We start from the raw sequence: 13,328 nt of genomic DNA, 5'->3' as shown, positions 1-13,328 counted from the left end.
CACAGTGCCCGTCCTCCCTCTCGACTCTGTTCTGTACCTGGGGGAAGGAGGTCAGAGAGAGACAGTGCAGGGTTCTTCCTGCATCTCCATAGGAAAGGCACAACAATGAACAGCTTAATAAAATAGTTACTTTTATAAGATAGAATAAAAAGAAGTATGTAAATAGTAATTAAATCTTAACGTTCCTTCAGCCACTGGGAACCTCGACTTCGTGCAGCATCGGACAGACCCCAGATGGATTCTCCTGCAGCACACTGTGCAGATCCCACCCGCGGAGAAGTTCCTCCTCCCCCCCATACCGTGGTGCCTTTTATTTTGTGTAACAAACAAAGTCACGTATCTTCTCCTGACAGGCTGGGAGGCCTCTGTCATACCTCTGTCGTACCACCCACCGGTGCACGGTGTGGGCCAGCACAGGGCACTCCAGCAGACTCCTGTGCAGCGGCTGCTCATGCTAACACAAGGGCTTCTCAAGCCTTTTGTACAACACTCAGTGGAGCAGACGTGGCTTGCCCAATATCACCAACTCCTCAAATACAACATCTTCCGCAAGACTCCCAATACTCCCTCCCCAGCGAGTACGCTGCCAGCGGGAAGAGTGAATAAATTAATTTTTCTGCTTTGCTCACATGTGCAGCTTTTGCCTTTGCTATTAATCTGTCATTACCTAAATCTATGAGCCTTCTCGCCTTCCTTCTATTTTCTCTCCATCCCGCAAGAGAGGGTAGAGAGTGGCTGTGTGGGCATTTGGCTGTTAGCTGGGGTCAACCCATACTGTAGCAGGAGCAGAATGCGTGGCCAGAACCGTAGTAATTTTGTAACTCATTTTTTAACTTTCTCTTTTAAACAATGGTGAAAAAACGTGTAAGAAATAAGAATGGCAAAAAGTTTGCAAGGTAAGACCAGCATAAAGAAAGTTCTGACAACTGGGCATGTGCTGTCTAGAGAAAGAGACTGAATAGCAACTCAGGTGTCTGCATCTAAATGTCAATGACATTGGCCTGCCTATATAAAAGAAGCTGAATAATTATCAAAAATGAAGGCGGCAACAGGGAAAATATTCAAAATACTGGGGAGAGCCATATGACTGGTGAAGCGATGGGACAAGCTGCCATGACAAGTTGCTAAATCACCTTCATAGAGATATTTATGGAAACCATACATCAACCTACTGGATATGATTAACAGTAACGAAACCAACCCCGATATGAGACAGAACTACAGACTGGAAGAACTGCTGGAGGACTACTACTTCTCACGTATTTCTCTGAGAACCCACCAAGATTGATTTCATTTGGTATAACATAAAGGATTCCCGGCTTTCTTTTTTCCTAACAGTATTATTATTTTATGTACATAAAGTACACGGTTTCATAGCTACATGGATGGAAACCGAACAGTGAATTTCTTTTTTGATGTCAGCATGCTTCACGGTATTTTTAAAAAGCCTGAACGAACGTGAAGCTGCATTTTGTAGCCACGCATTACTGCAACGTGAGGCAAGTCGGACCCCTGCGAGCTAAAACCTCCGCACCACGCGCGGACACAGGAGGCCACAAGACCGCCAAGGGCGCGCGGTGGAAGTGGAGCAGGCGTCTTGCCTTTGCTGGCGCTACAGTGCTACGGCTGCTGGCTCCCCACGCCACGCACAGCTTTCATGCCGGGCAAGAAGCCCTCTTGCTGCGCCGTTTTGACAAAAACAGGAGCTTTTCTCATTTCCAGGGTTTCCTACACCGTGACCTATTCCACCACGCGCTCCCTCTGGGCCCGATCCCAGTTCCCTTACTCGTACAAGCCAGCTTTTTATTCCATGAGAAGATCCAGCGACAGATCAACGGTGGTTTCGTGTGGTGCTTTGCAGCTAAGAGCAGCGTCCCAGCTCCAAGGAGCAGCACCTCACTCCGGCCCATTCCAGCTGTTCCCTGCCCCCACTGGAGGCCAGGGCCTTTCCCGTCCCCTCCCGCTGGGCTCGTTACCTCCAGCCCCCCCCACCAGAGCTGCCTCCAGCCCTCCGAGCCCCCGCAGCCCAAGCCTGCCAGCCCTCCCCTCTGCCGCCCCGCCTGCCCCGAGCCCCCGGGCAGCACCTCGCCACCCCCCCCCCCCCGCCAAACTACAACTCCCGGCACGCCCCGCGCCCGCCGCAAAGCGCGCTGCCGTAAAGCGCGGACGGCGGGCAGCGGGTGTTGTTGCCGCCGCCGCCGTCGCCGCCGCCATCACCGTCATGTACCACAGCAGCACGCAGTGGCGGCACTGGACCTTCCGCGGCGAGGAGGAGCTGTCCCGGTGCCGGGCCGACGCCAACCGCAAGTTCCGCGGCAAAGCGGTGGCGAGCGGGAAGGTGCGGGGCGGTGGGCCGTGAGGGGGGCGGCGGGGAGGGCGACCGGGGCCGTTGCGGCCTCCTCCCGGCCGGCGCTCCCTTCGCCTCTGAGGGGAGGACCGGGGGGGGGGGGGGGGGGGCGGGTAAGGCGGCCGTGCCGGAGCGCAGCCGGCGAGTCAGGCTGCGCTTTGCTCCCCTCAAGGTTCAGCAGAGCGACCCTGTCCTTCTGGAGCCCCACGAGGAGCTGGCGATATGCAAGTACTACGAAAAGCGGTTGCTGGACTTCTGCGCCGTCTTCAAGCCTGCCATGCCGAGATCCGTGGTGGTAAGCGGCGGTGCCCACTCGGTGTGACTCCGATCCGCTTGCGGTCTGATGACTAGCGGAGCTGCGGGCTTTGCGCCCCTCCATGTCTCTTGTTCCTTCGCTTGCTTGTCTTACTCTTGAGAGCACGGCTATCTTTTAAGTTTTTTGTCTTCCAGTGCTGCAGTCCGTGTTTCAGACTGCTTTTTAGCTCTTTCTGTTTTCTGGGCAGTGCAGCCGTTTCAAAAACAGAGAGTTATTCCTCAACTTCATTGGTTTCTTGCGGCTGTTACACTTGCGTGGATGCCTTTTAACCATTTTCTTTCCCCTCCCTTAAGCAAAGAGTAGAAACAAACCTAACAATACATGGATTGGTGATACAATAAAATGATCTCACTGTAGCTAAAGGAGGCAGCCCCGAAGTTGGGCTCTCTGGTCCAGTTGTTTCTCAAGCATTGGTGCTTGTCTGGCCACAAAGCGAGCTGGTTCAAGCACCTGTACTGGCAGTAAACTAACCTACAAAGGGAAAAAAAAAAAAAAAAATCTCTGAACTGACTTATCTTGAACGCAGAAGAGTGCGTTTCAGAAGAGAGTGGGGACTTACAGCTGAAGCAGGGGATGAAATTGTCCTTTTGTCACCTAGCCGTTAAGATGTATAACCTGTATTGTTCCCTGTCAGTTCTCCTTCTTTCTGGTATGTGTGGTGAATAACAAAGATGAAGAGTGTCTTGTCTGAAGATGCATTTGAAACATAGCAGTAGGCTGCTGTTACATGCTCTGTGGAGCCAGGCCTTATATTTCAGCAGTGGCCCCTGCAGAGCATGTGTGCTGCATCAGACTCCCCAAGAAGTGGTTTTGGAAAACACCTGTTTTCATGCCAATAGCGTTCAGATCAGCTTGGAAATTTGGCATTGACAGACTGAAGTATTTCTAGACACACAGAGAAGCATAAATGTTAAACATGTTGGGAAATCTACTGATCTAAAAACTCGGATGCCTTGGCTGGGATTGCTCACAATGTTCAGGATATATTTTCAGTCTTTCGTTTTTAAATTTCATTTAAATAGCAGATTTTTCTCATGAAGATATTGTAGGCTTTTTGAGCATTGCTTTCCTAAATATGTCTAAAAATGGAGGAAAAGATAATCAAGTTGCCATTTTGTAAGGCTCTTGCAGGCATAAATGTATTAGACTTTGAAATACTTAATGACATGTCATTGTGTGCATCTTAGTGCCTTAGTGTATCCTGTATGTCTATAGTATATATTCAAACTTGCCTGTTCTGTTTTGTGATTTTATTTTTTTTATTAATTTTTCTTTTTTCTTAATCCATTTTTGCTTCTATACTTACTTTTCCCTCCCTTTTTTTGATTTAGGGAACAGCTTGCATGTATTTCAAACGCTTTTACCTCAATAACTCGGTGATGGAGTATCATCCTCGGATAATAATGTGAGTTATCAATGCATCTTGAGTTATTCTATTGAGCGGAACATTGGAGATATAATCTTTGTATCTGTAAAGACCTGAAAAAATGAGAAGAAAATTTGAGAGCTTAAATATGAGTAAAGACAAAGTATGGTCGCTTTCAGTTTCCATTTAGAAAAGTTTGCTGCATTCAGAACATGGTGTTTTGAAGAGATAAACTTTCTGAACAGAACTCTTGGTAAAAAGATGGATGCTGCATATGTCAATTGTTTGCTTTTTTTCCCTTCCTCAAGGCTAACATGTGCATTTTTGGCCTGTAAAGTAGATGAATTTAATGTGTCCAGTGCACAGTTTGTTGGTAACCTTCGAGAAAGCCCTCTTGGACAGGAGAAAGCTCTTGAACAAATACTGGAATATGAACTACTGCTTATTCAGCAACTGAACTTCCATCTCATCGTCCACAATCCATACAGGCCATTTGAGGGATTTCTAATTGATTTGAAGGTAGTGTTGTTTTGTATGCTACATACTCTGTATACTAATGTGATATGAATCTGTAGTGGGTTGTTACAAAACTTTATTTCCTTTTGTGCCTGTGATCTTAAAAGACCTAGTTTCTAAAGTGATAGGCAAGTATCTGCAAGGAAGTCGGTTTAGTTGTGGTCTTTAAGCACTTTAGATTATTTTTGGAATAAGAAGATGGCCTGCTACTTTTTCGCTTTAGAGAATATTGTTGAATTGTGTGTTCTGAGCTCACAATCCAGAAGACAAGGAACAGCTACTTACTTTCCTAAATACTTACTTTTTAGACTCGCTATCCAATGCTGGAGAATCCTGAAGTTTTGAGGAAAACAGCTGATGACTTCCTCAGTCGAGTGGCTCTGACGGATGCGTATCTGCTCTTTACTCCCTCACAGATAGCTCTCACTGCCATATTATCTAGTGGTTCAAGAGCAGGAATTAATATGGAAAGGTAGTCTTTTCTTTTTCGTTAGAGGTATGATTTAAACAGTTTACTGCTTCTTGTATAAAATTATTTTGTTCTAGACATTCTTAACAATTAGAAGTGTGTATTTACTGATTGTTAGCACTCTGGTGTGTTCTTTAAGTATGTTTCAAAGCTGAAGCGATACTGGTTTGTGTGGTTTTGGTCCCGTCCCACCCTGTCCCCCCCTCTATTTTCAAAAAGTAGGTGGTAAATGCAATTAGTTGGTTTCTGGTTTTTATATTTCTTTGGAAGCAGGAAAAAAAAAAAATTCAGACTGGTGACTTTGCCCTAATTAGAACAGCATAGGATTTTCAGACTCATCTTGAGGATTAGAGTGAAGAAAGTAGAAATACAGTAGAAACTGAGTGTATGAAACATCTAAAGAATCACTTAAAGAAGAAGAAAAAAAAAATTTTAAGGTATCTAAGGTTACAGAGTCAAATGAAATTACACTGAGCTGGCAGCTACTAGGCATGCGGAAATTAAGTGCTGTATTTGGCTGTTACAACTGTTCAATTTCCATGGAAATGGACTAACTATAAGGTGCTGTTTTAAATCAGCCCCTTCTTTCATTTCTGTGGTTTAGCCACTAGTGTTTGCAAAGGCATTATCAAACACTTTGATATCGTTGCTGAAATGCATGGTTTGTTTGGTTTGGTTCTTTTTAAGGACAAAACATATTCTTTCCTTCAGAAAAACAACTGAGGTACAGCTACTTACAGCAGCTATCTGGAGTGTTTTAATCACATGATGCTCTGTGTGAGCATTTTGCATCTAGAGTGTAACAAGGGCTGATGCTAAATGCAAACAGTTCTTTTTAAAGGTGGTTTCCTTCCACCTGCTCTAAATGAATCTCAAATCTCTCTTGCTCTAGAAGAACGAGGCAGTGTGGGAGTATCCTCTACAGGGTTTACTGTCCTCTCAGAATAGTGTAAAAACATTCAGGTGCTTACTATAACTTGAAACTTGTTGATCTCATTCCTGAATTTATATTTTGTACTCTTTGTGCCAAAATTCAGAAAAGCATGCTTACAAAAAGAACTAGAATAATTTGTAGATAGAGTGTGAATCAAGGTATCTGAACTTTATCTTTGCGTATTCATGAAGAACTCAAGTCTTTGTCGCTTGTCTGCGCCGTACAGTTGCTGTAACCTTGTCGTTTATTGTTTTACGTGAGTTTTATCTGCTGGACATGAGAGGAGCTAATGCTGCAGCTGGGGTCTTGTGGACCTGTGAGTAGGTGCGTCTGCAGAGGTGGGATGGAACATGGAAGGTTTGAAGACCTGTCGATCCCACGATGTCAGTGTATAGGTCAGTCTTGAAAGAGCTTCAGGAAAAACAGGTGCCACTGTGCTCTGGCTAATAGGTGGCTCCAAATTAATCTTCAGTTCTGGTATCAGCACAAGGTTAAATACTCTTAAATTTGAGCTCTACAAGAGCAGTGATGCTAACAGAGCAGCTATCAGCTTATAGCAATTGCCATCTTCATGGTGGTTGGTGCCTCAGTCTGGGAGCTGCAACTGATAAAGCTGTGTGTGCCTATGAAGTAAAAGTTGGAAGTTAACACAGACTGAACAGATTGATATACTTTGGAGTCTTTGGATTTTTGTAGTTTATCTGTAAGTGCACTTCCTGGGAAGGGATAAAACTACTTGGTTGTTGTGGATCTTGGTGAGGATTGTTGCTCATGTGTGTTGGGGTTTTACCCAGGTGGTGTGTGTATGTATTAATGTTCTTACTAAAAGGAAGTTTGAATCTCTGAGGGAAGAGGAAAGGACCCACAGACTCTTAGAAGACAGCATTTAGGATTTGCTTTCGGCTGCCAAAAGAAGCAGTCCCATCTTGCAAGCTTTGCTGTCTGTTGGTCTGTCTGAAGGCTACTCTTCTGTAGTATTTGCTTTTCCAGCAGTCATACTGTGCAATAGCGTGATGTTAGTATGACATTTCATAGAATCTTAGACATAAGTTGACTTAACTCAGTGAGGCTTACTTACAAATGTGTAATTCTGCAGTGTTGGAATTTTGGTTCTTTTCATGGCTGGGGAATACTTTTGTCACATTCTTACAGAAGAAGAATGTTGCAAGTGACAGATTTGCTTTTTTATGACTTTATAGCACTTAAGTAACCAAAGTGCTCTTACTAAGTCTAATCATAAAGCTCTAGCAGATGTAAATAATAAATAATACACATTTTATTAACCAATGGTAGCTGCCACAAATAATTATGACACTTTATTTTAAGAACTTACTCTTCCATGTCTCTTTGCAGTTATTTATCAGAAAGTCTTATGCTGAAAGAAGACAGAACATCCTTAGCCAAGCTACTGGATGGCATGAAATGTAAGTAAACATTGGAAAAATATGATAAACAGTATCTCTAAAGGAAGAAAAACAGCTTTTCCCAAACAATAAAAGCTTTAAGCAGAAAGGTGTGCTTTAAGTGGTTTTCTTTACCTCAGGGCATTCTTAAGGTAAGTAAAACATGGGCAGTAGAATGAACTACCTAGCATGTGGATGCACGGGGGAGAAAACACTGAGACTTCCCTATGATATGAACAAACAAAATTAAAATGCAAAGGGCCTGATGCTTCTCAGAACATAAGTGCTATAGTCAATTAAGTGCTAGCAACTGACTCAAAAGTGAGAAATCTGTTTTGGGAACTAGATAATGGGTTTGTGAGTCAGGATGAAATGAGTCTTTTCAGTCACGGTGTCTTAAAAATTACAGCTTCAGGCAAAAGCCTGCACATAACTACTTCTACCACCAGAGGGTACCTTTTCTAAGCTAAATGATTAATGTTAAGTGATATGCCAGGATTTATACTTTGCTTCTGTTTTGCAGCCATAAAGATGTTTCAAAAGATATTTACATTTGCTAGTGTGAGAAATACATACATATCTCTTTCTCTATATATAAAAATATCCAGAATGCTAGCAGGGTTTAGCTAAGATAATGGGGAATGTAGTACATTGATTATTACCTTTTTTTAATTAAAGGAAAAGGCCGGGATATGACATTTTCAGTAGGCAGTTATTTAATGCTTCAGCTCATGCATACATTTAAAATGGGAAAGTGGTAGCATTAAAAATGCAGTCCTTTGACTAAGCTGACTTCAGTAGTGAATGCACCGTACAAGTCACCAGGGTCTACAAATTCAATTTAAATTCAATTTATAAAACTTCCCTTTCTCTTCCTGCTAACAAATCCAGTTTTCAGGTTTCCATTGCTGAGATGCAAAGGGAACACTGGGATCATTTACTGTTTGCTTGCATTATTCTGGAAGGTAGCTTTAGCCCAAAGGCAGCTCTTCCGTAAACATACAATGGCTGGAAGGAAATTTTGAAGCGTCTGTAAATGTCTAGTTTTACAGAGAACTGATGGTAGAGGAAAAAATCTTGTTTCTTGCAGGGTAACTGTAAATTTAATTTGCATTCTTAACAAGACTGAAACCAATGTTTTTTTTAAGACTGAGGTACGATGCTGAATGCAAAAAATACCTGTGTATTTTGAAGCTTGTTAGCAGAGTAACGTGAACTCTACATCGTTATAATTTACCTTGAGGAAATCCAGAATCAGCGATGCTGATGACTTCTTCCAGTGTAGTTCTTTGTGCTCAGCTTCTGCTGTACCTTGATGTTATTTAGAATTAAACCTTGGATGTAAGATGGTAGTTAAGTCTTACATATGTAATCTTCAGTGCTCTGAAGTTTGAGTGCTATGTGGGAAGGGAAGTTTTGTAAGCAAGCAGTTTGGGAGGAATTAATACTTTGAATGTCTAATGCTTGCTTTGACAAATACATGGACTTTACTTGGTAAGCTTTCTGTCTCAACTGTTTGCAATATGTTGCATGTTGCCTTGTAGTGTCTTTTGAGTCTGTTTAAGAACTAGATATGATGCTTTCAAAACCTTACAGAGGTGTGGATTTCAAAACTTCTTAGATTCTGTTTTTTCTTTGTGTAGCATTCTGATTTTTTTGGTGTACTTTCCCCCCCGCCCCTCCCCAGTAGAACCTGCTTGAAAATGTATACTGTGCTCCTGTTATGAGGGAAGGGAGGGTAAACTGTTGGCTCAAGCTTAAGTATGAGGGATGAGCGATAACATTAGCCATACTACTGATTGGTAAGCTTGTGTAATTCACAAGGTGGAGCAGAAATTATTTCATTTGCTTAGAGCTGTGTTGTTGCCACTGTAGGCATGAAAAATCTCATAAAGAAATACGAACTGCCAAGGCCTGAAGAGGTTGCTGCTCTAAAACAGAAATTAGAGAAGTGTCACAGCTCGGAGCTTTCACTTAATACAAACCCGTAAGTAGATACTTACTCTTTGATGTGTTAAATTTCTGCCTTTTTTATTGCTATAGAAACATTAACTTTCTCTGATCTGTGTGAGTGACTGAAAATGTAAACATCTAAAGGGACACACAAGGATGTCTGTTCACATGCTTACTATGTGAGTGTCTACTGGAAGCTGAGAACCAAGACTCCAAGTAGTGCTTTCAGTAATACGTAAATACGTTCTTCTGCACTGATTTGCACTGCAGGCTGTAATACTGATTGTTTTGTAACACAGAACTGGAATCCCAGGTGGCTTCTAAGGTCTGGCCACTTGATGTCATTTGTAATGAGAATCAAGGGCTTTAAAATCACGTGATTAAAACAAGAATTGTGCAAAGTGTTAATGTTTTCTTAAGACTTATGTGGATGGCAAAGGACTTCCTGATTTTTATTTTCTGCCCTTTTCACTTTAGTACCCAGTGTGAACTTCCAGCAAGCTGTTAGTTGAGACTTCGGTAGTTTTTTATGTCACAAATACGTCCATAATCTAATCTTGTGGTCAAAGAAGGAAACTCTTATAAAAATAACTAAACATTTCACTTTTTTTTCTGGATGGGGGTTAGGAAGAAGAGGAAAGGTTATGAAGATGATGACTATGTCGCAAAGAAATCTAAAATGGATGAGGTCAGTAAACCTATTGTACAAGTACTTGTTTTTCCACTTGTAACTGCCAAGACAAAAGTGACACAGCTACCGAGACAAACTTCTGCATCTGTTAGTATTCTTTTATGTGTTGCTTAGACAGAACCTTTTTCAACTTTGTTTTTAAAAATGAGCCAGTCTGTACTAGTCTGTGTTTAGGAGTGTTCTTAAATACCCCCATCTTTTGTGGGGAGGGGGAAGAATCCTGCTGTTTCCTGTGCTTTGAAAGTCTTTTGACAAACTGTGGAACAACCACAGAACAATGTAAAGCTTAGTACTTATAATTCCAGCATGTGAAACTCCATGATGACAGTGAGGGGAAATAGCTGTGAAACTGAGATTTGAAGTATCGTGATGAAAGGACGTTTTGGAAGGCCAGGAACTGAACACTTGAGGAGAAATCCTAGCTCTACAGGTGGAAACTCAGTCCTCAGAATGTGGATGAAATAAATGAGTATATGCTGAAATACGTTCAAGCAGGCTTTTTTCATGGAAGTTTTATGTGGTGGTTTTTGTGCTGGCCAGCATTTTCATTTTCTTTATTTGGCTTCTTGCACAAAGCAGAAGTCAGCTGCTGGACTAAATTTCTATGTCAGCCAATTTGCTAGCAAGGCTTGCATAAATTACAGATGGGTAGCTAGTACCTCAGGTTATAAGACCAAGTATAAATAAGGTGGAGGTAGACTGAGGAGGGTGACTTAACAAATGAAAACAGAATTAAGGTAATCTTTCAGATCTAATCTGAACACCTTTCAGAGCTTTCACTCGTAACATTGTCTGGAAGTTGTAGAGAATACGTTCTGGTGGAGGAATAGCTGTGTGAAGAACCCTTTTTAACTGGACTTCTCTTGATACTGAAGACGTTGCACATCCTGATAGTCCAGGACACCTTAAGTGTGGCATTTAGAAAAACTTGCTAACAGCTGAAGAGGGTCATCTGTCAAAATCTAACATAAAATGCAGGATGTGTGGGTTTTTATAATTCAAGGAGTCTTGCTATTATAAATTATCATAGTGGGTTGATGCTATAATGTCAAACTAGAACCTAAAAAATTATTTGAACAAGATTATGTAAAATCAGCATTGAAAGTATGTTCTAATAAAATGTGGAACCTCAAGCATATTTCATGATAACTATTTAATGCTGTAAAAACTTTGACTAGTGTTTACTCCAAATGCCAGTCTTAAAAAGCATATCGAAACTGGCAACTCCGTAAAACTAGCACTTTCATAACTTTTCACTTTCTCACAAAATGACTTAGAGAACAGCTCCACCTAACCTCTGGAGACTCACTTCTTCCTCCCTGCCCAGTTTAATTTGAAGGGGGTCTTATTTTAGTTATGCTACTATGGTCTGAGGCAGTTTTGATTTTGGGGTTTCTCATTAATTTATATTCACAATTCTTTTTCCAAAGGAATAAACTAATTGCATAAATTCACATACTGTACAGCATTTCACAATAAGCTCTTGCACAGTTCTAACTGCTCTTGAAACTTAGGCTTTTTAAATACTGATGTATATGAACTGCCAAGGGTTTGTACTTGCATAGTCTCATTTCTGAGTAATTATCACATGCAAGAGCAGACCTGAGCTGGCCAGGACATAAAGGAAAAAGTGTGCTTCGTTTTTGGAAAGCTTGTAGTATGTGCATACTGCTCAAACCTTGAGACCTCACTAATCCTACAGCTAGCTGATATTAACAATATTTATAGCTGTAAGTAATTAGGCTGTAATATAGAAGTGCACAATCTGTTCTAATCTACTTGTAAGATTTTGTTTCTTGATTTCATAGCTGATGTTAATACCCACAGCAAGGCCAGAACTGGTATGGAGAGCTCATCAATTTGAAATGATAGAAGAAACACACAGGGTACTGGTTGAGCACAGATGACTCAGCTGCCAAAGTAATGAACCCATAAAAAGCACAAGGTATTAGTAAAAGGCTGCAATGTGAGCTCTTGTGGAAATCTCTACGTAGCTGTCCATAATGAAGAAGCATGAGCTAAACCTCAAACAGCTGCTGAAAAGGGGCTGCTAAAATGACTGGACCTCCATGACTTTAAGACTAGGCATGGATAACTAGCTTTAAGGTTAAAGGGCTTAGTAACCACTATTTAAAGTATTTTTTAGCCTTCTGTTCATGGAATTCTTCTGTTAGGTACTAAATCCTGGTCATAAAAAGCATAGGGGTTTTTTTGGTGTGGGTTTTGTGTATGTATGTGGGGGTTTTTTGATGTTCTTGATGAGCATTATAGCATACTTGCAGAAGTGAGAAGTAGGGCTTAGTCCCAGGAGGCTTTCAATCCCATGTTCTGGGATTAGCTGCTGTTAGCTGAAAAGAAAATCTTCCCTGTGAGGTATTTACTTGATTATTTCCATTTTCTTCCCTGCATGAGACAATGGGGCACACTGGGTAATATTGCTTGGGCGCAGGGCAGGCAAGAAACATTTTAAATGAACCCAGGAATCAAAACTTAATTGAGTCTCACGACAGACTAGGGCACGCTTAAAGAAACTCCTTTAACTGTGCTCATGTTTAGCAACGGGAGCAAGTTTGAGCAGAAATCCAGATCGGGGGAACCTAAGGAAGGGAAATACCCTTTCATGTTGTTCAGCAGTTGTTGGCCATGAGCTTAGATTAGGCACGTCATGAGAATCTGAAAGGGAACTTAACAAACATGCATTTCATCAAGTTAACTTCTGTGTAGGCTCTGCATGAATTCTTATTTCCAGTTTGAGCTAGCCTTGTAAGTTAACCAGGACTGAAAATTGCTACCTGGTTGTCAGAAGTAGAATGGAGTGTGCAAGATAAGCATGGTCAAGTGTCCCGGCAGAAATGTGTATCTGTCAAGTAACATGGACGTGACAAACCGCTAAGCACTACATTTAACATCAGTTTAAACTTGCTATTTAAGTCTATTACCGATAGCAGACACAGTTCAGAGATGTGAAAAGTTAGATCTGTGTTACTTAATTCTCTTTCGCTGGCCTATGTAGTAGAAGTTTCTGTGACAGCCTGTGCAGTAGTACCATGTACCTACCACCTGTTGCCTGGCCCACCTTACTATAAAACCCACCAAATTCACACATGGCTCAAGGCATTGCTTTTCTCCCTTCCATTAGGAAGAGTGGACTGATGATGATCTTGTGGACTCAGTCTAACCTTGAAGGAAGATGGAATCCTGCCACTGCAGAAACTACTGTTTGGTGTCAAGTGTGAACCTGCCTGCCACAGGTTCCTTACTCTGTGTCATGAGGTATTTATTCTGTCAGTTTTTAGTATCTTTGCAATAAAGCATTTGACTTTGCTAAAATAA

General features: G+C 41.8%; 1 protein-coding gene across 2 annotated transcripts; it reads left to right on the top strand.

The window, feature by feature from the left end:
• Window positions 1-2,188: 2,188 nt before the first annotated feature.
• Window positions 2,189-13,328, top strand: CCNH (cyclin H). 2 transcript variants are annotated; one of them, XM_076363056.1, is made up of 9 exons: window positions 2,189-2,338; window positions 2,520-2,642; window positions 3,995-4,068; window positions 4,338-4,548; window positions 4,854-5,017; window positions 7,302-7,372; window positions 9,227-9,338; window positions 9,932-9,992; window positions 13,135-13,328. In XM_076363056.1, exons 1-9 carry the CDS (start codon window positions 2,222-2,224, stop codon window positions 13,171-13,173), a joined length of 972 nt encoding a protein of 323 aa, XP_076219171.1. In that variant the 5' UTR covers window positions 2,189-2,221; the 3' UTR covers window positions 13,174-13,328. The 2 variants fall into 2 exon arrangements, with proteins under 2 accessions (XP_076219171.1, XP_076219172.1); XM_076363057.1 differs by lacking the exon at window positions 13,135-13,328 and adding an exon at window positions 10,301-11,141.

The sequence above is a fragment of the Aptenodytes patagonicus genome, chromosome Z (assembly GCF_965638725.1).
Source record: "Aptenodytes patagonicus chromosome Z, bAptPat1.pri.cur, whole genome shotgun sequence".
NCBI lineage: Eukaryota > Metazoa > Chordata > Aves > Sphenisciformes > Spheniscidae > Aptenodytes > Aptenodytes patagonicus.
The sequence above is the reverse complement of the archived record's forward strand: the minus strand, read 5'-3'. Positions and strand labels throughout refer to the sequence as shown.